The sequence below is a fragment of the Eriocheir sinensis genome, chromosome 68 (genome assembly GCF_024679095.1).
Source record: "Eriocheir sinensis breed Jianghai 21 chromosome 68, ASM2467909v1, whole genome shotgun sequence".
Lineage (NCBI taxonomy): Eukaryota > Metazoa > Arthropoda > Malacostraca > Decapoda > Varunidae > Eriocheir > Eriocheir sinensis.
Genome location: NC_066576.1, coordinates 3,138,673 through 3,163,040, shown reverse-complemented (window position 1 = coordinate 3,163,040; position 24,368 = coordinate 3,138,673). Strand labels below are relative to the sequence as shown.

Below are 24,368 nucleotides of genomic sequence, written 5' to 3'. Positions count from 1 at the left end.
GGACTTCCACGCTAAGCAGCTGACTGTAGGAGGAAGGAGGGTGCCACTGACGACTGTGAACAAGGAAGACCTGCCAGTGACGGTCAAGCGCACCACCATTATTCCTCCGAGGTCAGAGATGCTGTTACCCTGTCAAATTACGGTGCCCCCGGCTAGTCTGTGTGTGGTAGAGTGGAAGTCGATGCCCGGTAGAAAACGGGATGATTGTAGGCAGTACTTTGGTTGACCCTGCTGCAGCGGAAGTGCCTGTCGTCGTGGCCAATGTCTCCTTCAGCCCAAAGAAAATAGAACAAGGGACCATGGTGGGGTTGTGCCAAGAGATCGACCAGGAACCGAGAACCTGTGTCTGCAGGAGAACCCTGACGAAGCCCCAGGAGGAGCTGCCCGACTACCTGCGCGACCTGTTTGACAGGAGCTCCAAGTGTCTAGAGGAGCCCCAAGTGGAACAGCTCAGGAGCTTCTCGTGAGGAATGCAGATGTGTTTTCCACAGGAGACCTGGACTTGGGGTGTACGGACCTGGTAGAGCACCACCTCGACACAGGTAGCCACCGCCCAGTGAAGCAAGCTCCTCGAAGGATGGCACCAGCCCGTCGCAAGGAGATGGATGAGGTGATGGATGATCTCCGGCAACAGGGGTTAATCGAGCGGTCCAGCAGCCCGTGGGCGTCTGCTGTAGTGCTCGTCAGGAAAAAGGACGGTTCCTCAGGTGCTGCGTGGACTACCGAGCCCTCAACGATCTCACCATCAAGGATTCATACCCACTCCCACGGATCGACGACACGCTCGACACTTTGGTGGGCTCCAAGTGGTTTTCAACACTGGATATGAAGTCTGGGTATCACCAAGTCAAAATGGCGGAGCAGGACAAAGAGAAAACAGCCTTCTCCTACGGCCAAGGCCTGTGGCAGTTTAAGGTCATGCCCTTTGGCCTGTGCAACGCGCCGGCCACGTTCGAGCGGCTGATGGAGAGGGTGCTGGAGGGACTTCACTGGAAGACGGCACTCATCTACCTTGACGACGTGATTGTCTTTGGCCAGACCTTCGAGCAGGAGATGGAAAGGCTATCAGAGGTTTTCGCCCGGTTTAGAGCTGCACACCTTAAGCTCAGCCCGAAGAAATGCTGTCTGTTCCAAAAGGAGGTCCAATACTTGGGACACATCGTGAGCGAGGCTGGAGTACGCACTGATCCTGAGAAGGTGGCTGCGGTAAGGGACTGGCCGACACCCACCAACGTGAAGGAGCTGCGGAGCTTCCTCGGTTGTACTCATACTACCGCAGGTTTGTGAAAGGCTTCGCTACGATTGCTGCACCACTGCACCTCCTGACGAAGAAGGAGCGCAAGTTTGAGTGGACAGCGGAAACTCAGGTTGCCTTTGAGAAGCTCAAGGAGGCCCTCATCAGCTCGCCCGTACTCACCTACCCAGACCCCTCTAAGCCTTTTATACTGGATTGTGATGCCAGTGATGAGGGGATTGGTGGAGTGCTGTCCCAGGCATGTGCCGACATGGAGCGAGTTGTGGCCTACTTCAGCAAGAAGCTCACTCCAGCCGAGAAAAACTATTGCGTGACCCGGAAAGAACTCCTGGCAGTAGTCAAGAGCCTTGACTTTTTCCATGCTTACCTGTACGGTGCAACTTTCACCATCCGCACGGATCACGCTGCATTGCGGTGGCTGAAGTCACTGAAAAGCCCTGAGGGCCAGCTTGCTCGCTGGATAGGTAAACTAGAGCAGCATCACTACACTATTGTGCACCGATCTGGGCTAACACACGGTAACGCGGACAGCTTGAGCCGGCGCCCATGCCTACCTGAGTGTCAACATTGCCTCCAGAGGGAAAGCGTCCAGAATATGTGCCGCCGCACTACAGTGGAACAGACAGCGGAGGTGCCATGGGAAGACTTGGGAAAACTGCAGCGGGAGGACCAAGATCTGAGACCAATTATGGAGTGGCTGAGTCAGTCGTCAACGCGACCTGGGTGGGAAGTAATCTCGAGAGAAAGCCCTACCACCAAGAATTACTGGACTCAGTGGGACACTCTCCGGATGGACGACGGGGTGTTGCAGCGACGCTGGGTCTCTCATGATGGTCTTGACCACTACTGGTCCACGGTGCTACCTATGAAGTCCCGGGAAGGCGTCTTGAAAGAAATGCACGACAGCATCACCAGCGGACACCTTGGGGTAAAGAAGACACTGAGTCGCCTGCGGCAAAGGTTCTACTGGGTTGGCATGAGGAAGGACGTGGAAGAATGGTGTCACGCGTGTGAGGTGTGCTGTGCAAAGAAGGGCCCCACGCCGCGTCACCGTGCCCCATTGCAACTATACCAGGTTGGAGCCCCCATGGAACGGGTGGCAGTGGATATAGCAGGACCCTTGCCTCTGACGACGAACGGAAATAGGTACATCTGCGTCACAATGGATTACTTCACCAAGTGGCCGGAAGCCTACGCCATCCCTGACCAGGAAGCCACTACCATCGCTAAGGTATTGGTGGAGGAGTTCTTCTGTCGCTTCGGTGTGCCTAACGAGCTCCATTCCGACCAGGGAAGGAATTTTGAGTCAACAGTCCTTGCTGAGTGCTGCAAGCTTCTGGGTATCAAGAAGACCCGGATCACCCCTCTGCACCCACAATCAAATGGAATGGTGGAGAGGTTTAATTGGACGTTGGGCCAGGAGTTGGCCAAGCAGTGCAACAATGATCAGTCTTCATGGGATCAGAAGCTGCCTGCGCTTCTCATGGCCTACAGGTCTGCCGCCCACGAGACTACGGGGTATTCACCGTTAAAGCTGATGTTTGGACGTGAGCTGCGATTGCCGGTGGACCTACTGACAGGAAGGCCTCCTGGGGAAAGCCTTCCAAGGGACGCCTCCAATTTTGCCCGTCAGCTAGAGGAACGGCTGGAAGAGGTACACCATCAAGTCCGAGGTGCCTTGAAGTTCTCCGGGGAGTCCATGAAGCGCGGTTACAATATGAGGGCAAGCCACGTTGACTTCAAGGAAGGAGACCAAGTCTGGGTTTACAACCCGCAGAGGAAGAAAGGACAGTCTCCGAAGTTACAGAGCCCCTGGGAAGGCCCTTACACTGTGCTAGAACGCCTCTCCGACGTGACTTACCGAATCCGGAGAACGGAAAGGACCAAGCCGAAAGTTGTCCACGTCAGCCGCCTATGGAGGTACCACGGTCCGGGAAACTACACCTGGAACAACTACAGACACCCAGCAGCCGACGAAAACGCAAGGGACGTCCAGGACCGAGAGGAGGTCGACGACGACGTAGGCCTTCTGGACCTTTCAGCCGAGAGAGATAACCTCCCGGCTTCGGCAGATGTTCCAGGGACACCCCAAGAAGCGGACGACGACGAGGCGCACCAGGAGACAGACGCGCAGGAGGCACCGAGCAGAAGACAGAGACAACGCAGGCGTCCACAACGATACGACGATTATTATGTTTTTGATTAATTCTCTTATGTTTGTATATAGTTAAGTGCGTGATCGGGACGATCACAATTAAGAGGGGGGGATAGTGTTGTGCTGGAAGCTTCCCCCGGCGTCCATGGGGCTCTAGAAGGCTCCGGGAAGAGCGAGCAGGGGGGCGGGGAGCAAAGTCTCGTCCGCGCCCGGCCAGGCACCAGGCGGGATGTGTTGCAATCTCGCAGATACTTTTGCTACATTTTTTTGTTTGATCTAAAATATACTGTAACTTTCTAGACTGTACTGTTCTGGATTTATATAGTAGAATAGTGCGAGAGGAGTCCAGTACCAGTCATATTAAGATATTGTTCAGTGAAGAGTCAGAGTGAAGTGTACTACTAAGGAAGAATATTAAACTACAGAAGTTGTGCAAAGTGTTTACATATCTCCCTCCCACGAAGTCTTGTGACGGCGACACGGAACCCAAGTAACACGTCCGGCATAACAATATCTCCTGATCTCCGGCATACTCCCTCACAACTTTCCTCACTACGCCAGACTTCCCTCTGTTCTCCCCCACGGCTCTCTCACCTTCCACCGTCATGTACACCACAATCACTATCAACCTCTCAGACTTACCCTTGGCATTCACACACTCCACTTTCACTGCTAAAACATCTTCACTGTCAGCACTAGTCCGGCAAATCTTAAGTGGTGGCTCTGACGTAGACAGCCCACTGGACACTGGTGCTATGTCTCCAACTGACCTCGCGTACCGTGCCTCTCACACCCTTCTCTCTCTCCCTCTCCCCGTGTCTCTCTCTTTCTCTCTCACTCTAGTATAAAAACAAATATGTTTTTTATGATTGATTCTCTACCTGTGAGTTAATACAAAGAAATTTGTACAACACCTGGCAGAGTTGCCACCGCGGCGTTGTCAGCTCGTCAACGCAACACACCGCAGGTGCCAGTTGCTCTGCCTGCTTTAATTATGGCATTTCTGCCATTTTGTAGTGTGTGTCTACCATCTGCCATACAATGTCACCCATATGGCATAATTATGAAAAAATATGGAGACTGTACCTATATATGGAATGCCAGGACCGTCAAGCAAATTCTGATGTGAGTCATATGCAGGTGAATGGTGAGGTTCCGCTGGGGATGGTCAGGGAATGGGGAAGGAGTGGTCGCTAAGAACATTAAAATATTACACTTTGACCTTATTTCCACACCACCCAAGGGGTAAAGAGTCTTGGTGCGATTTTTTTAAAGAGGTTTATTATTATTATTATTATTATTATTATTATTATTATTATTATTATTATTATTATTATTATTATTATTATTATTGTTATTATTATTATTATGCATTGTCGTGCACCATACTCCCCGAATGAGAGTACACCCCCACTTATCTCGCGCGCACACACACACACACACACACACACACACACAGAGAGAGAGAGAGAGAGAGAGAGAGAGAGAGAGAGAGAGAGAGAGAGAGAGAGAGAGAGAGAGAGAGAGAGAGAGAGAGAGAGAGAGAGAGAGAGAGAGAGAGAGATTTAACACACACACACACACACACACACACACACACACACACACACACACACACACACACACAGAGAGAGAGAGAGAGAGAGAGAGAGAGAGAGAGAGAGAGAGAGAGAGAGAGAGAGAGAGAGAGAGAGAGAGAGAGAGAGACACACACACACACACACACACACACACACACACACACACACACACACACACACACACACACACACACACAGAGAGAGAGAGAGAGAGAGAGAGAGAGAGAGAGAGAGAGAGAGAGAGAGAGAGAGAGAGAGAGAGAGAGAGAGAGAGAGAGAGAGAGAGGCACGGTGTGCGAGGTCAGTTGGAGACGTGGCAACAGGGTCTAGCGGGCTGTCTACGTCAGAGCCGCCACTTAAGATTTGCCGGTCTTATAGCCCCTACATTCACTTCTCCCACTCTGAAACACTTACTTTTCCTGTGGAGCAGGGCTACGCCTCCTCCTCGTGTGTGCTGCTTCTTTCTGCCCTTCCCAATCATCGCAAACACTTCCCCATCCACACGCACGTCATCCCTAAGTGAGTCTGTCACACCAACCAGATCAAAGTTCCACTCATCCAGCTTACCTGTACCCCATCCTCTCACATTTATACAACCAATGTTCATACAGTTCATACGTACGCTTCACTGCCTGGTTGGTGGTTTCTCTTCCTTACTCTCTAGTGCCTCAAGCATCCACACACTGGATGGACCTAGCATTCCTCCACTCCCTCAGCCTCCTGCCCATCCTATCGAGTCCTGACTGGTTCAGGTGGACCCCATCTACGTTGAAGTCCATCCCTTCCCGTAGCACACCATCTAGATCTATGAAGCTAACATTCCCTTTCCTATCCTTCAGCCACTCTACCTTCAGCTGTAGCAGTTCCTCCTGAAGCCTAGCGTTCGTCCTCTGCCTAACCCTCTCATACCTCTCCCCTTCTCTAGGGCGCCTCATATCCCCAACCACTGCCATGCTCACATTCTTACCCTCCACTGCCTCTACCACCTTCTTTACTATGTCCTCCGTTTCAACATTCTCCAGATCATTCCCACCACCCTGAATGATCAGGCTATATCCTTAAGCTCTCCTGCCTTCTCCTCAACCTTTCTCCTTACTTCTCCAATCCTGGTGCCACTCAAGCTCTCCACACCACTCCCCTCGGCCTTATACCCCAACTGACTCTGCGTTCCTCATCATACTGTCCCCAATGACACGGATTGGGGCTATCCTCTTAACTGCCTTCTTCCTCACCTGCGACCTGCCTTCCTCCTGCTGTGCCCACTTAGCAGTTAGCACATCTGTGGGGTGAAGCTTGGAGGAACAATACATGAAATGGCCCTCGGTGAGCGCGGCTCTACACTGTGGGGTGAAGCATGGGGGGTAGGGGTGGGCGGAGCTTAGCCGGTGAGCAAGTCCACCCATAACATTCACTCCCAGATCGTCGGAGTAAATGAGCTTGTCTACCTTACTTCTTCCACATATGTTTTTAGTTATTCAACTGCAGCAGTATATACACTAAGGATGTATGCACAGGTTTTCATAGAAAAAACGCCAGCATTTCCTTGTCTTTATTCCGTAGAAGCTGAGATGAAATGTTCCACACCCCCTTGATCCCTCACACTTCCTCTGTATAATTTTCATTATATATTGACCCATAGACTTATGATTGACCATGGCCTCTTTTTTAATGTAGAAGGGTGTACAGCCTTCTATGTAGAGCGTCTCAGATGTGATCAAAACCCACTAAATAAATAAATCATATAAGAGAGAGAGAGAGAGAGAGAGAGAGAGAGAGAGAGAGAGAGAGAGAGAGAGAGAGAGAGAGAGAGAGAGAGAGAATGAAAATGAGGGAGAAAGATAATAAGAATGAGAGAGAGGTAATGAGAATGAGCGAGAATGAGGAGAGCAAAGAATGAGGGAGAATGAGAGAGGGAATGAAAATGAGAGAGGGAGAGAATAAGAATGAGAGATTAAGAGTGAGAGAATGAGAATGAGAGAAAATAAGAATGAGAATGAGATTGAAAATGAGGGGGAAATGATAATGACAGAAAATGTGAGAATGAGAGAAAATGAAAACTAGAGAATAAGAATGAGAATGTGAGAATGAGAATTAACGTTGTCAGGCAAATGAGTGCCATCATCATTCATCATCATTTCATCGACGCCTGCTCCTAGGAGCTCCCACCAGGGGATGGCCACGGCAGAAGAGCTTCCAACTTTCTCTATCCAGACACTCCCTCCTTGCCTGCTCAAAGTTTCTCAAAGATCTTTCCCCCCTCTCTCTAACGTACTCTTGCACCCTATCCTTCCAGTTGATTGAATCGACTCTGTAACTTGCCCTGGTTAGCAATCTTATTTTACATGTTCTGGAGAATAACTATGTGTTCATTGTACTTCTGATAGTACCCAAAGACCTCTACATTCCAGTAATGTGACCTGTTTGTGTTTGTGTGTTAATTAAAGCCAAGGGAGATCAATTACATATTATTTTCTTGAAATTTACACCGAGGAATCATTTGCATTCTTCTGTGTCGCTCTTTTTCAAGCTCAGTTTTCCCGCCTCCTATATAATATTTCACTACAAATATCATTTTGTCTTACCAATGAAACGTTATGCTGCCATCCCTGTCTCTGCGGGCGCAACGAAAGGCAGAGCAAGCCGGCATGAAGGCAAAATGTTGAGGTGTGTGGGTGTATGTGCAGACACATCAAGGGTTCTGCAGCATCCAGTCTTGAGTCTGGTCATTTCCTGCACCCGTCCCTGGCGGCAGGCTTACCTGGTGCAGACACATCAAGGGAGCCGGCCACGTGGTCAGGCCTGTCAGCAGAGCCAGGGCGGGGTTGCTAAACACTGTCCTCCACCGCCACCACATACAGCAGCACCCAGCGCCAGATAGTTACCATTGGGCCTTGGTGCTGCAAGAAATTCCAGGCCCCTAAGTATCTTAATTTACACACATCATGCCCGGGCGGCCGGGCCCTCGTACTGAGATACCAGCTCCCCCCCCTCTCTCTCGGGCCCTGGCAGCACCACACAACACCTCAGGGGAAGTGGATCTTCATGTGCTTGGCAATAATCTTCTTGGTCTTGAAATGTTTTTCACAAACATCACACTTGAACTCTCTCAGATCAGAATGTGTGACAACGTGGCTGTTCAACTCAGACTTAGAAAAGAACCTTTTGTCACACTCAAGGCATTCATGAGGTCTGATACCAGTGTGTGCAAGTATGTGTCTCTTTAGTTCACTCTTCACACTGAACCTTTTGTCACACTCAGGGGATTCATGAGGTCTGACACCAGTGTGCGTAAGGGTGTGTACTTTCAGACCGAACACTTTGCCGCACTCATGGCATTCATGAGGTCTTTCACGAGTGTGTGTAAGGGTGTGCTTGTTAAGGTGACTCTTTAAACTGAACACATTGCCACACACATGGCATTCATGAGGTCTTTCACTTTTTTGTTTTAGTTTACTTTTTTAGTCTTGATTATGGGTGATGGGGCACTCTGCCAAGTGCCTAACAATCACCCACTTTTTAGAGGCTGCAACCGAGGGTTCTTTTTAGGATGGTAGTGGTTCCCTTAAGGGCAATTGTTTGGATTTCTGTTGCCCTCGGGTTTCCTGGGATTTTAGCTAGATGGTCTTTGAAGTTCTATTTCAGTAGGCCTGTTGCTCCGGCAATGACTGGCACAATCGAGATGTTCTTCAATTTCCAGTTTCTTTTCATATCATGCATCAGGCCTTGATATTTGGTGACCTTCTCCCTTTCAGCTCTGTTTAGCCCGCTGTCATGTGGGATACTGACCTCAACTATCATAGCCACATTTTCTTTCCTGTTCCACACAACCAGGTCCGGTTTCACTGCAGCATTATCTGGGTAGGTAGCTGTTGGAATTATCTGGTCATAGTAGATGGTGTGCGTCTCATTTCCGGTGATTTTCTCTGGCTGATGTTCCCACACTTTGCTAGAGCACTTGATGTTCAGGCTGTTGCAGATGGTCCAGTGTAGGTATTTGCACACTTCATCATGCCTGACTGTGTAGTAGCCATCGGCTAGCAGAGTCTGGCAGCTGCAGATCAGGTGGCTCACACTTTCAATTTCAGTGTGGCAGAACCTGCATTTGTTGTTGTTACTGAGACCAGCCATTTTTTTGAAAGCGTTGGTCATTTTTTTTTTTTTTTTTTTACAGCTAAGGAGACAGCTCAAGGGCGCAAAGAAAAAAAAAGAAAAAATGGCCCGCTACTCACTGCTCCTGAACAGAGGTTAAAGGAGTGTCCAAATCAGAGGTTAATTTCGGGAGGAGAGGTGTCCTGATACTCTCCTCTTGAAAGAGTTCAAGTCGTAGGCAGGAGGAAATACAGATGAAGGAAGATTGTTCCAGAGTTTACCAGCGTGAGGGATGAAAGAGTGAAGATGCTGGTTAACTCTTGCATAAGGGGTTTGGACAGTATAGGGATGAGCATGAGTAGAAAGTCGAGTGCAGCGGGCCGGGGGAGGGTGGGAGGAATGCAGTTAGCAAGTTCAGAAGAGCAGTCAGCGTGGAAATATCGATAGAAGATAGAAAGAGAGGCAACATTGCGGCGGAATTTAAGAGGTAGAAGACTATCAGTATGAGGAGGAGAGCTGATGAGACGAAGAGCCTTAGCCTCCACTCTGTCCAGAAGAGCTGTGTGAGTGGAGCCCCCCCACACATGAGATGCATACTCCATACGAGGGCGGACAAGGCCCTGTATATGGACAGCAATTGTGCAGGGAGAAGAACTGGCGGAGACGGTACAGAACGCCCAGCCTCGAGGAAGCTGATTTAGTAAGAGATGAGATATGAAGTTTCCAGTTGAGATTTTGAGTTAAGGATAGACCGAGGATGTTTAGTGTTGAGGAGGGTGATAGCTGGGTGTTGTCAAAGAATAGGGGATAGTTGTTTGGAAGATTGTGTCGAGTGGATAGGTGGAGAAACTGTGTTTTTGAGGCGTTGAAGGACACCAGGTTCTTCTTGCCCCAATCGGAAATAATAGTAAGGTCTGAGGCTAAGCGTTCTGCAGCCTCCAGCCTTGAGTCGTTAAGTTCCTGAAGGGTGGGTCTTCTATTAAAAGAAGTTGAATAATGCAGAGTGGAATCATCGGCGTAGGAATGGATAGGACAGTTCGTTTTGGAAAGAAGATCATCAATGAACAACAGAAAAAGAGTGGGAGATAGGACAGAACCCTGTGGGACACCACTGTTAATAGATTTAGGGGAAGAACAGTGACCGTCTACCACGGCTGCCATTATCAGCCTCTCCTGATCGTAGTGGAGGGTTCCTTTGATGAGCCAGTTCAGAGAGCTCTCCTTGTCAATGTAGTCTTTGGAGAGCTCTTGCAGGAAAAACTTGGCACGTTGGTGTTCTGCCCACTCAGTTAAGTTGGTGTTCTGGAACTTCCTGGTGAATTTTGAACAGCTCTTTCTGGCCATTTTGGTGGCTGGTGTGTTTTCTGTTTCCTGCTCATCTACTATACAATCCTGTCCAAAATGCTGGGCCAGCTTAGTAATTGAGGTGTTTTTGCTGGCTTTGTTGGTGTGGTGTTCCCGGACCCTGGCAATGTTTGGACTTAGGGAGCTTCTGAGGTATTGGCCGATGCTCACCATAGTGGCTCTGTGTTGGTGGTTAACTTCAGACAGTCCTAGGCCTCCCTCTCTTCTTGGCATATACAGTCTTGGAAGGCACTGATTTCTGTAGATGACCTTGTGGAGTGTTAAAGTTTTCCTTGTTTTTACATCTAATTTATTTATTTCGGTTTGAGGCCAGTCAATAATGCCAAAGCTGTAACTTAGCACTGGCATGGCAAGTTGGTTTATGGCAGTTATTTTGTTTTTGTTGGTGAGTTGCGTCTTGCAGATCTTCTTCAGACGGCTGAGGTATTCACTGCCTGCCTTCTTCCTCATGGTGGTATGCTGTATGCTGTCATTTTCCTCAATGCCAAGGTATTTGTATGGCTCATGCTCCATTAGGTCTCTGATTTCACTGGCCTCGTCTAGCTGGATGTTCTCGGTGTGGGTCTTTTTTCCACTTCGCATTGTGCATTTAGCACATTTATCAAGGCCGAACTTCATCCCGATGTCATTGGAGAAGGTGTGTACAGCCTGGAGCAGTTGGTGGAGTTCTGCGTCAGAGCTTGCATAGAGCTTAAGGTCATCCATGAACAGTAGATGGTTCACTGTTTTGTTTGGGTCTTTTTTGCGAGTTTGACTTAGGTTGTTACCCACTTTGGCACTTATTAGGAGCTTACTGAGAGGGTCTATTGCCATACAGAAGAGAAGGGGGGATAGGCTGTCTCCTTGGAAGATTCCTCTTCTTATTCTGACCTTGGGGATGATGGTTTTCCCCTTGGTGTGGCTGAGTGTGATGTTTGTTTGCCACATTTGCATTTGTGTTGCCAGTGCTTGAGTGATGGTAGGGTGGACTTTATATAGCTCAAGACATTGTAGTATCCATGAGTGTGGCACGCTGTCGAATGCTTTTTGGTAGTCGATCCAGGCCACACTCAGGTTTCTTTGACGTTTCTTGCAGTCTTCCAAAAGTGTTTTGTTAAGAAGAAGCTGATCTTTGGTACCAAGGCAGCTTTTTTTGCACCCAGTTTGCTCTTTCTCTAAGTAGTTGCCGGAGGATAGATGTTCTTTCACCAGTGTGTGTAAGGGTGGGCTTGTTAAGGTAACTCTTCCTACTGAACACTTTGCCACACTCTTGGCATTCATGAGGTCTTTCACCAGTGTGTGTAAGGGTGTGTGTGTTAAGGTTACTCTTCCTACTGAACACTTTGCCACACTCTTGGCATTCATGAGGTCTTCCACCAGAGTATGTGGGTGTGTTTGTTGAGGTCACCCTTCCCAGGGAGTCTTTTCCCACACTCTTGGCACTCATGCTTCCCTTCACCTGTGTGTGCAAGGCTGTGTCTGGTGAACTTGCTCTCGGTCTCAAACCTTCTCTCACTCAAACTCTCCCTTTCCTTCATGGCTTGAGATGCCAGCAGCAAGGTGGTGGTGGTGGTGGTGGTGGTTCTCCTGATCACTCCTAATCAGAGCATGCAGTGCAGTAAGGTGCTGTACGACACTGTGAGGACAGTGACAGCACCGTACAATATTGCGGTGGAATTTCTTTATGGTACGGTATGGTAAGAAGGAAGGGTCTGTGTTCCTCCACCTTTCTGTACCTCTCCGCAGCAAGTCACGCCTGGTAGAGGCCGGGTGTGGCCCTGTCTCAGCTCCCTCACCAGGCCTGAGGGAAGGTAAGTAGGGCAGCGGCCGCAGTCAGTCCACCCTGTCTTGTCCTCAACCCTGACTTCAAGGGTTGGTCACTGGGGTGGGCAAGGAGACTATAGAACAGGAGAGGGGGCCTCTATGGGAGACCGTGGGCGGGTGTTGGTGTATGTCGGTTGCAACAGATGGCGCAGGAGCAGCTTTGTTTACATTCAGGCGCCTCCCCCCCTCCAGACCAACCCCCAACCCCTAGAACCCATCAGCAGTGTTGCTACATGGGATCAAGCAGCAAATGTTGCTACTTTTTTTCTTCAGTCTGGTTATTTCCCATTTTAAATAAAAAAAATAAAGGTAGATAAATATTAAAATGAACAGTAGGAACTATATATACTGTATATATTTACCAGGTAGATATAGCCTGACTGCATGTCATGAGTAATGCTATTATTGTTATATTATTATACCACAATTATATTACTTTTTCTGCATGTGTGGTTAGATGTGTTTTATGTGTTTAACCTTTCTGTATACATACTGGAATGAACCAAGGAATTGTAGCCCTACTGCCGTTCTTTAAAACTATGTGATCATGTTTTTTCTTCCAAACTCATTGTTTTAGCACGCACGCTGGCTTCCATCAGTAATGATGATATATATACATTGAGTCATTGGTTTGTAGGGGGAAAGAGTGGGTGAAAATAATTATCTCGGTCTAACTTATACTGTTTATTATACCGCTATTCGCAGAAATATCTTTCTCTGCTCCGATTGCAACGCTGCCTCGTTCAAAAATCATAACACCTCCGCGGCCGCCACGATTACCAGCCGGAGCCTCGAATCATGTCCCTTTGTGGTGATAAAGAGGACACAGCCTGGTGTGAAGCTACATTTATTACGGAAGGATGCCAGCCGGGGTAAGTGATATATATATAAATAATGATAATGTGGAAATTCTAATTTTCACGCTGACAGCTGTTCTGAACTTGCTAACTGCATGCCTCCCCTCCTCCCGCGGCAAGAGGCCGAATGGCCTACACACGGCAGGTCCAGATTCCTCCCCATTACCACCTGTCAGCCTCGTCCATGTAGCTATCCAGTCTACTCTTAAAACAAGCTATCGTCCCTGCACTCACTATGTGATCGCGGAATCTATTCCATTCCCCCACCACCCTATTATTAAACCAATGCCTGCCCATTTCCCTCCTAAATCTATACTTTTCTAATTTAAGTCAATTACTGCATGTTCTATCTTGCCAAACATCTTATGCAAAAGTTAATCAGCATATCTCCACTCTTTCATCCCTTACACTGATAAACTGGAACAGCCTTCCATTGTCCGCATTTCCTCCTGCCTATAATTTGACCTTCAAGAAGAGTGTATCAAGACTCTACTTTTGTCTGTTTGGGAGTGGTGAGTAGTGGGGCTTTTTTTTCTAGTGCGCTTTGTTGCTCTTGAGCTGTCTCCTTTGTTTAAAGAAAATAATAGTTAAATAAATGGAAGTTGGCCGCCAATGCTTCCAACACATTTTGGTGCCATATCTACAAGTGGCTGGTGACTGTAAGCATCTCAGCAACCTGCATGCATATATGCCATTCCTATCATGGTGCATGGAGCAAGCTTCACATAACACCCAGACAGAGACAGTTTAATTATGGTTACATATCAGACTCAGTTTATTGCTCAGTCTATTAGATGCAGTGCTGTTAATATTGTTAGTGGTAGTATTAGTACAATTAATGTATTTATTTTAATTAATTTATCAATATTTATTTATTATATTCTTAGTGTTTGAAAATTCCAATACTAGCATTAAGATAAACAAAAATATCAGAAATATATTTACACTCATTAATTATTATTGCTTTTCTTATTATTACTTCCTTCAATGTCCTGGCACTTTGACATCTAGTGTTTTTCTGTCTAGCAGCCAAAATTGTGGTCTTTCTGAATGTGTATGTCCTAAGTCTTCATTGGTGTATCTAGCTATATAACAAAAATCTGCATCTCTCTCTCTTCTCACCCAGTTGTCCCCGTACATCCTTTCAGTATCCAAAGAATTTCAATCTACATCTTGTAATCACTCAACTAATGCAGTGCAATCCTCATCTCTGTATTTTACCGTGTGGACATACTCTTTCCTTCCATGTTCCACTGTCGTATGTTATTCCACATCTAACACAACCACATCCCAACAGATCCGAACACGTCCGATATCATCCAAGAGAATGTGGCAGCTGAAGGGGGAGAGGCCAAGGGTGAAGACATTTAGCCACCCCCCCTGAAGTACATGGCATCATTCAACCCTCTTGGTGAGCTGCAGGAATGTGCTTCCCATTGCAGTGCACCAGCTCCATGTACTGATTTTGGTATGAATACTTCATCTAGTGTTTGTTGATTGTTGTGATATTAATCTAATTATGACTTCACAAAATAGACTGTGCAATTAAGTCACTTGACACATGCCCTGCTCAACATCACTTTTAAGTTGTAGAATTCCTTCATATGGATGCTGATTCATGTATCCTGAAATGATTGGATATTGATTGTCTTAACATTTTTTTTTTGTCCATGATCACTGAACCATGTTACGGTATGTCTTTGGGTGTAGATCCAGGAAATGAGTTTTTGGGAGGACGTCAGACTTTTTGCGGGTGGAAGGAGCATTAGCATTACCGATTAGCCATTCTAGGCAGTCCTGGTCTTGAAAAACTGGTGAAGTGACCTAAATCAATGGGTATAACGGCCTGGACTTTGTGCCAAAGCATTGTTTTAGCCGCAGCGCGCTTTTGAGCTAGTTTTCCTGTATCACTCAGGAACATTGGGGGGGCCTGGGCCCCCCTTTGGATCCACCAATGTAGCTATGTCTTATAATATATCTATCCTTTACAGTCTGACGGTGCATCCTTCTAGGTTGTCAAGTTTTAGTAGCTACTCATGAGAAGTATTCCTTATAATGATCATTGATTTCCAGATGGTTTGCACTAAAAAAAGTGTCGTGTAACCTGCCGCAAATAATAATCAGCTGTAGTCAACCCTTGCTTTAAAGAACCAATATGGAGGAAGGGGGTGATGTTATATCCAAAAATCTTTTACATCTGAAGTAATCCAACCTTTTTGTGTATAATAAACTTTGTTTGTTACATGAACTTAAAAGTTCACAATTTCCATACATGATTCTTTTTTCCTTGTATTTGATGATTAATCCTGACATGTATTTCCATTATCAGTAGGTAATATATAGTAACAAGACAATAATACACATTATAACAATGTATATATTATAGCCCAATGAGTGCACGAAAGTGTCTAAGGCCGATGCTACTTAAGCACAAAATCATACATAGCTTATGGTCAACGAGTTAGGGCCGTCGTAACTTATCGTGCTTAGACCATTCTCTGTTGATGTCGCTCGTCTCGCTAGAACGCACAGCGAGCAAAATTTCGACATGAATCATGTTAAATAAAACATAGTTATACTTACATTTTCTTTGTTTTTTATTTTAATAATTTTACAATACAATTTTTGACCAAATAACACGGAATGAATGACAGTATTTCTTGGAAAAGAAAAATATTAAAATACATTCCCGTTGGAAACGAGAATTTGTGTAAACAAACAGTCACCAGCTCAGTCACCAGCCTCACGTCCTATACTGTAGATAACGGGCAGCCATCTTGGAACAAGACCCCTTGTTCCCAGTCTGCAATTTTACCACTATCACCTCGGGCCCCGGCCCACAGTGCTTCCCAATACAACCCCAAGCTCTGCACGACACCCCAGCCTACCCCTGGATGCCGTCAGATCCGGGAGAAGGCCGCGAGGCCATCTCCGCCCACCAACCTCCCCAGCTTGAGACCTCCCCCGACGTCTCCAGGCCCCCACCTTCACCCGTCATGGAACAGATGGACTCCGCCACCTTCTCCATCAAACGGCCTCGCTCCCCACTTGGTGATGTACCCTCCAGCGACCCCAAACACCATCATGGTTCTCCTCCCTCTCCTGACCCCATTCTCTGTACAACCTGCCTTCGGCGTTGTGTGTTCCAACTCTACCAGATCTCCTCCTGTCCTACAATACCAGGTAAGGCTTGAAGGTATTAAAAATATTGCTTAATGGTATTTTATAGGAAAACTTGAAAAGATCACATGCGTGCTGACATGCGTGCTGACATGTGAGTAGTTATTTCTTTCCTGTGTTCATTTTATATGAATCACTCCCCTGCTCTACCCTTTACCGCTTCCTTAAACTGACTCCACTCCACCTCAACGACACCTACCTCTTTGTCTCTTTCTTCCCTTCATTCTATACTCAAATTCTGCAGCTTTACCCTCTTTGCTCAACTCCCTAATTTCTCTGAACCTCTCTTAATTTTACCCCAAATACTAGAACATAGATTCTAATTTATGCTTATTTTTCAATCAAAGCAATGTTATTAAAATAACCATTTTGGGTAAAATATTACTTCCATATTCATATTTCTATTCATTGTGATTAAGGCTTCATTCAATAAAAAGAAAGGAAATTACTGTCAGTCAGTTGTTTATATCATTCATTAATTGAATTTTTTTTACACAAGGCGCCGGCCAAAGGCACAGCAAAAATTAGTAAAGAATATAAGATAGATTGTGTTCATGTAAGGTAATATAGTGTATAGATTATATAATGTAGTATACTATTCTAGGAGTGATTTCACTATGCTGGCAGGTGTGTCCTTGCATCTTCCAAGCTTGTACACCATGTAATGATTAAATCCATTGCTTGCAGAAAGGACGTGAGACCTGCTGCAGGAGGAGCAACAGCAGATCCGTTGGTCGGTATCAATAGCCACGAATCTGCAGATGCACCAACTGTAATATATGTTGATGCATCTGCAGAAGAAGTGCTTCCCCCTTCATCCACCCCCTCAGAAGATCCCACCACGGGACAAATGGGAGCTGTAAAGGCAGTGGAGTCTGCTGCCCAGGAACTCAAGGCAGCTGCTCAGGCAGTGGCATCCGCTGCACGGGCCCAAGAGGCAGCTGCCCGAGCACAGGAGTCCGCTGCGAGGGCCAAGGAGTCCGCTGCGAGGGCCAAGGAGTCCGCTGCGAGGGCCAAGGAGGCAGCTATGCGGGCCAAGGAACAGGCTGCCAAGGAGAAAATTGAGGCCATGAGGCTTAAAGCTAGATACTATAAATTTAAACTAGAAAATAATTAAACATACAACCAAATACTACTTCTGTTATTTCTAACATTATTAAACTATTATAAGCTTAGTTCTCATATGTACTGTAATTTGTACTTATACTGACACTGCTTTTTTTTGCATAGTTTCTGACTATACAATTAGAATTTTGACTGTGGAAAGATATACTATGGTGAAGCTTTCAAGTCTCCTTTTTAGAAAACAATCATAAGAAGGTCATCAGAAATTGTGGTTAGGAGATGAGAGACTATGCTAATGGGAATTTAAATTTATCATAATGCATTAAAAGGTAGGAAACATTACCAAGGTAGGTACACGAGGCCCTGTTGGAGGACGTTCCATCAGTCCTCATTGCTGAGAAGAGAAATGATGACATTAAGAGAAATGTATAAAATCAATGTGAAGCAAGTATACTTATTTATCTATTTTTATCGATCATATCTATTTTTCCATCTCTCACCTGTTCACCCATCCGTCCCACTCCCCACTACCACCTTCATCTCATTAGTGATCTTCCAATAAGTAATTAATTAAATTAGAACATAATACCAGTTTCTCTTGCAAAGATTCAACTTACTTGAAATGCAAGGTGCAGAATGCATCCCGATAGGCACGACCCTCATTACGGTGACCACCGGGCGCATTGGCAGGTTCTTCTGCAGCATCATTTAATGGCACTGGGACTTGTGCCTCTGCACCCATTGGTTGCTCGTCATCCAGAGGAAGAGGAAGATTCCTATCCTTGCAAATATTGTGCAGCATTCCACACACATGAATGATTTTGCACACCTTGAGGGGGGGCCTCAATCGTACCTCACCATGCAAAACATGAAATCGGCGTTTGAGTTGTCCAATTCCACGTTCAACAATACTGCGTGTAATTTTGTGAGACCTGGATGAATAACAATGGTAATTAATTGTAATTAATTGTTGTACGTTGTTGTCCTAGTGGTAATCTTGTTGAGTTAGTCTACACTTCATAGCCTAATCACTAAAAACCCTTAAATAGACAGAAATCTACCAGGAAAAAATAGTTTCGTCCTCACAATGAGAAGCAGCAGCGGCACACACTCACAGTACACGCAGCCATAGGAATTTCCTACTGGAAACGAAACTAAAGATCATTAAGCCCTTGGATCGTAACCTAGCCACTCGATAGTAACCTAGCCACTCGATAGTAACCTAGCCACTCAATAGTAACCTAGCCACTCGATAGTAACCTAGCCACTCGATAGTAAACTAGCCACTCGATCGTAACCTAGCCACTCGATAGTAACCTACATTGCCCCAAGTAGATAAATCTTTAATAAATCACTGTCAGTTACCACCCAGACAATACACCTGAGGGTATGTTGCGGCTGCTCAATGGGCGTTTGCCCGAAATAGGTAAATCTTTAAAAATCACTGTCAACATGATAAATAATTTGCGGTGGGTATATATGGGGTTCAAATTGCTCAGGATGAAAAGCTCTATCAGATGAGAAGGGTAAGTAAAGCCATCTCGAGACTGGTGTACGAGTAAAAAAAATACCTAATGTTCATATGATGAGTTAGTGGTTATCAAAGTTTCAGCAAAAAATATACAGGACAAAATTTGGGACTCAACTCTCAGTGGCCGATTCTCAGGCAAATAGTAATTTAACTTTGAGCACAGGTTAAGGTTTTTAATGCATAGGGCGTTGAGTCAGATTTAGTACTAAATACACCCCATTCCCAGTGTTAGTTCTTACCAGTCTCACTGACTAAACTACTTATAAACGTTATATCAAAGTCCTAAACCAAAGTAACCTTGATTTCACCTCCTGCCAGAAAAATATTTAAATGTTTTAGTGCATGTTATATATATATATATATATATATATATATATATATATATATATATATATATATATATATATATATATATATATATATATATATATATATATATATATATATATATATATATATATATAGATATATATATATATATATATATATATATATATATATATATATATATATATATATATATATATATATATATATATATAACTTATGTTACCAAGCCCAATACTATCTTTCCGAAATGAAACTTATCCCACCTAACCAAACTTAACCTCACTACTACTAATACTGTCTCCTACTACTCCTAATACCACTGCTGCTGCTACTGCTATCAATAATAATAATAATAATAATGATAATAAGACAATGTATTTACCTATTATATCGTGACTGAGGTCCAGGCAGTGGACGCAGATAAGGTGTAAGGAGCCATGTCTTGCAGGGGTACCCACTGCCTCCAAGCAAGTGACTTCCTGCTGGCACATATCCTCCGTCAAACAATCTTGACAATCCACTGCTGTTCAAGATACGTGCATCATGCACTGACCCTGGCCACTTGGCAAGAATGTCCAATATTCGATAATTGGCATCAAATACAACTTGGACATTCATGCTGTGATACCCCTTCCGGTTCACATACACTTCTTCTTGATCCCTCGGTGCCACAATTCGGATGTGTGTGCCATCAATGGCACCTACGATGTTAGGGAAATTGGCTATAGCAAAGAATTCTGCTTTCTTTCGGTCAGCGCTGTCTTGGGTGACAGGAAAAGTTATGAACCTCTTGAGGACATTAACATCTGCAAGGGCGTCTATAGTTTTACTGATGGCTCTGCTGATGCTGGACTGTGAGGGGCCAAGGTCATCACTGCTACATTGTTGCATTTTGCCAGTAGCAAGATATCTTAAGGTTATGAGAACCTTCAACTCCGGGGTGAGCGGGTTAGACCTGTTGGTATCACTCTTCAGCGCTGCCCTTACAAGGTTGGTAACAAATAATATACCTTCCCGGTCTAACCTGTACCTCTTGATGAGCTCAGCATTATTAAGTTCATTTAGAACGTCCTTTCTAAGGTAATTATTCCCTGGCTGATGTGGTTGTTGCTCTTGTGGCGCTGCCATCTTGATTGTTTACGTTCAAATCCATCGTCCTTAAGGGCTGGTAAGACAGGGTCCAGCCTGTTTTACCGCTAAGCACGATGTTAGGGCCGTCGAAAAATTTTATGTACGACGTCAGGCAAGTTAGGCACGATAGCCGCCATTTTATTTTGCTATGGACGACGGCATCGGCCTAAGACACTTTCGTGGATACCGGCGAGTCCTTCCCTAAATTCTTTGCCCAAATTTGTGACACCAAGTATAATAACTAGTTTTAGTGACCATTTGCATCCAATTTTCACTTTGATTAAAAAATTGCCTCTCAACAGGTGTGAACTTGATGGGGTTGGAGGAAACTTGACTCGGCCATCAAGCTCACCACAATATAGTAAGGAACCTCTTGTTCTCAGTGATAATTTATCCTCTTTAGTTACTATTCCGTGTTGCTTTAATCACAACTAATGTGTTGGAAACATTACAGCTTAATAACATACTTCACATCTCTGCATACAAATTGAGTTCAATATTCAACTGTTACACCAGTAGGCTTCATATCTCAAAAAAAAAAGTATGTAAAAAGGTTGAAATTTTGAATGATATATTTAAACTCTTTATTATGTTTCTATGGGTGTAGTACCGTTATGATTAGTCGAGTGATCAGCATATGGGTCTTATGTTTTTGATAGCATAGGTTCAAATTTTGCCATAGGCTGGCATTTGATAGTAACAGTAGTGTCCACAGATATCTACCTGTTTCTTGTTTATCCTGTTCCACTTTAAACCATGACTGGCCAATCTTTGAAGAGGTAGCATAACCTTGAAGTGCCACTAACAAACCTTTGTCCATTCTTCTGATGTGATCCTTTTTTATTTATTTATTTATTTATTTATTTATTTTTTTTTTTCCCACCTGCCTATAGCGCCGGTAGGTTTTCTTCAGGCGCCTGGCGGTCGGCCCAGGCCCGTCATGATGCAGGCTTTTTTTTTTTTATAGTGGTGCCATTTAGTATTGGCTCATGCTGCCGCCCAGAACTCATTCTTGATTCACTTGGATGGTTTAGCAGGGCTTAGGTATGACTAACATTGCAGAAACAGGGAATTTTTATATTTTTAGTGTGGCAACACATTGACAAATGTTTTAGTATGGACTGAACATCAAAGATATATATGGTAAATGGGTGCTTGTAGATCTTGACATTATATCTGTCAAGAGTCTCCAGTTGTATCCTCTCCCCCATCTCTCCTGAAAATATTACTCTTGTCGGGCAATCTAAGTGAAGCCTTCCATCGATGCTGGCGTGCAGACATAATGTCAATGCTTAGATTCACTGTCCTTATAGCACTGAAAATAATGCAATTACATGCACATATTTTATTATTTAGAATTGTGATTAATTGTGATTAAATATTTTTTCATGTATTTTCAGACATGAAAAGTGAAAATTGTTGCACACAACAGTCTTTCGTCTGCACCGGGAGGCAAGGCAGCTCAAAGCTGGCTGTTACAACTCCTGGGCAGTTTTTGCCCAGAGCCAGCAATTTTTTAGATCCAATAGGGATGGATTTTTTATGAGGTCAGGTTCAACATGCTGCAAGATGCCAAGATCTAAGCCTAGTAGGAGATATGGGTTACAAGAGAGGAGGTTTGCTCTGGCCTTATACTATCAAAGTCCAAATGCTAATAGATTTATAAGCACAGTATTTCACTTGTCTTCAGTTTCAACACTTCAATCATGACTCAGGGGTATTTCAGTACATGTTGGCTGGAGCAAACAGACTCTGACAGCCCTGCAGCAAAGAGCACAGGCTTTGTCAAAAGAAGAGAAACTTCGTGGGATTTGCCATTATTTAGTATTACTCTTGTTACGCTAAGAATTTTTTCCCATATACTTTGCCAAATATTGCAAGTAATGCACCATTGTTGGGCTTGCTTGTTATAAATCATATCTTGTTCAATTAACAAGCTTTGGGTGTCTGCCACTTTCCAGTTGTAATGCAAGGAATCATTTATCTTCCCTGCTAGATATCACACATAATGCACCATTGTTGGTTTTGCCTATTATAAATCAGATCTTGTTCAGTTAACAAGCTTTAGGTGTCTGCCACTTTCCAGTTGCAATGCAAGGAATCCCCTGCCAGATATCGCATGTAATGCACCATTGTTGGTTTTGCCTGTTATAAATCAGATCTTGTTCAGTTAACAAGCTTTAGGTGTCTGCCACTTTCCAATTGTAATGCAAGGAATCCCCTGCCAGATATCGCATGTAATGCACCATTGTTGGTTTTGCCTATTATAAATCAGATCTTGTTCAGTTCACAAGCTTTGAATATCTGCCATTGTTTATTTCAGGTGTAATGCTTGGAAGCATTTGTTCTCTGCCCTACCCAACAGTATGCAATGCTTTATTGTGGATTTTGCCTGTTATATTTAATCTTGTTCAGGTAGCAAGCTTTTGGTGTCTGCCTTACCTAATATGTCCTGCAGTGACACTTGGCTTGGTTTCATAATGTGAAATACAGCATGTAATTTCATCACACTAAGTGTCTATCATCACGTGTCTGGCATCATTAATGTGGCTTCCAGGAGTAATCTTGTTTGTATTACAGCTTGCAAATTTTTTTCTGCTTTATATGATATACATAATCACATAGGTATGATTTACAAAATGTAATGGCAGTTGATATTCTTGACTAATGCCTCATAAACCTTGTGAAAAATAATGCTTTTTTGAGGGGGGGGGGGGGGGCAGAGAGTGGTTTGTTTGGTTGGCCAGTTCAAGGAGTTTCATATCAAATGATTTTATTACATCCAACTTTAATGTGTGCTAAAAACATATATTTTATTACATCCAACTTTAATGTGTGCTAAAAACATATATTTTATTACATCCAACTTTAATGTGTGCATAAAACATATATTTTATTACATCCAACTTTAATGTGTGCTTCCTGCAATAAATGCTACATGTTTAGTGATGTAGCCTATGAAATACATATCACTCTGCCCTGTAATTTGGTGTGTCACATACTGCAGCATAACTTTCCTGCTATTTTCTTACTCTATGAGTTGCCTTATTTTGTCTCATTTGCTTTTATCATATGTACCTCCGCTGCATAGTTGTGTCTACTGAGCTTAATATCTTCATGACCCTGACACCAAGGTCAGAGCTTGTGAGATCATACCGTGTCCTACATTCCATTTTCACCTCCAGGCTCGCCTGTCTCCCAGGACCACCAAGTTATTGCATTCCATTTAAGACAACTCATGTGTTACCTTCTTGATGTCCTCCATCATGTATTTCAGCATGTTTTATGATGCTTTCCTCTTATATTGGTGTGCCTTGCAACATTTTTATACAGTTTTCATTGTATATAACGCACCATTGTTGGTTTTGCCTGTTATAAATTGGGTCATGTTCAGTTAACAAGCTTTGAGTGTCTCCCATTGTTTATTTCAGTTGTAATGCTTAGAAGCTTTTGATCTCTGCCTTGTCAAGCAGTATGCAATGCTTGCCAATATCTGGCACTTGTACAGTTAGTATGATATTTTTACTCAGCTAAGAGCATTTTGCAAAAGGTAAAGGTAAGGCTGGGGGCATACGCTGTAGCAGCATGTGGCCTCGGTGCTCATCTCTGTAACATTAGCCCAAGAGCCTGTGGTGTTAGGGAACCCATTGCCCTGGGACACAGGACCAGTGTGACATCCGGGTTACCACAGTTGCAAAGGCCTTATAGTAATTTAGCATGCATAGAATGTTGTATGCTTTGCTTGTATTTAAATCACTGTATATGTTTGATAAACACACACACACACACACACACACACACACACACACACACACACACACACATATATATATATATATATATATATATATATATATATATATATATATATATATATATATATATATATATATTAGCAAATGCTTTCAACATCATATTTTTCCTAAAAAAACAAATTGATATAGTGTAGATAATACCTAATAAAACATAAGAACAAATATATTTTTCTTTACCCCATTAGTAAATCATTTTACAATGAAAAAAAATA

At 44.3% G+C, this 24,368-nt stretch overlaps 2 protein-coding genes and 1 long non-coding RNA gene across 3 annotated transcripts; 1 reads left to right on the top strand and 2 right to left on the bottom strand.

The window, feature by feature from the left end:
• Positions 1-8,013: 8,013 nt before the first annotated feature.
• Positions 8,014-10,423, bottom strand: LOC126988293 (zinc finger protein 467-like). The gene is made up of 3 exons (XM_050846354.1): positions 10,222-10,423; positions 8,504-8,513; positions 8,014-8,227 (listed from the first exon to the last, which is right to left on the bottom strand). The coding sequence occupies exons 1-3, from the start codon at positions 10,421-10,423 to the stop codon at positions 8,014-8,016; spliced, it is 426 nt and encodes a 141-aa protein (XP_050702311.1).
• A 2,595-nt stretch (positions 10,424-13,018) lies between these two features.
• Positions 13,019-21,660, top strand: LOC126988125 (uncharacterized). Its single transcript, XR_007741519.1, has 3 exons — positions 13,019-13,119; positions 14,402-14,572; positions 20,644-21,660. It is a non-coding gene; the product is annotated as an uncharacterized LOC126988125 (long non-coding RNA).
• Positions 16,730-20,527, bottom strand: LOC126988124 (putative nuclease HARBI1). Its single transcript, XM_050845962.1, has 4 exons — positions 19,593-20,527; positions 17,967-18,281; positions 17,693-17,743; positions 16,730-17,330 (listed from the first exon to the last, which is right to left on the bottom strand). Exons 1-3 carry the CDS (start codon positions 20,336-20,338, stop codon positions 17,731-17,733), a joined length of 1,074 nt encoding a protein of 357 aa, XP_050701919.1. The 5' UTR covers positions 20,339-20,527; the 3' UTR covers positions 16,730-17,330; positions 17,693-17,730.
• Positions 21,661-24,368: the final 2,708 nt, after the last annotated feature.

Excerpts from the sequence above, each read along its gene's own strand:
- LOC126988293 (XM_050846354.1), bottom strand. The coding sequence starts at position 10,423 with ATGGCCAGAAAGAGCTGTTCAAAATTCACCAGGAAGTTCCAGAACACC.
- LOC126988124 (XM_050845962.1), bottom strand. The coding sequence starts at position 20,338 with ATGGCAGCGCCACAAGAGCAACAACCACATCAGCCAGGGAATAATTAC. Across the intron at positions 18,282-19,592 it reads CCTCAGTCACGATATAATAG|GTCTCACAAAATTACACGCA; the intron begins GTAAATACATTG and ends TTATTCATCCAG.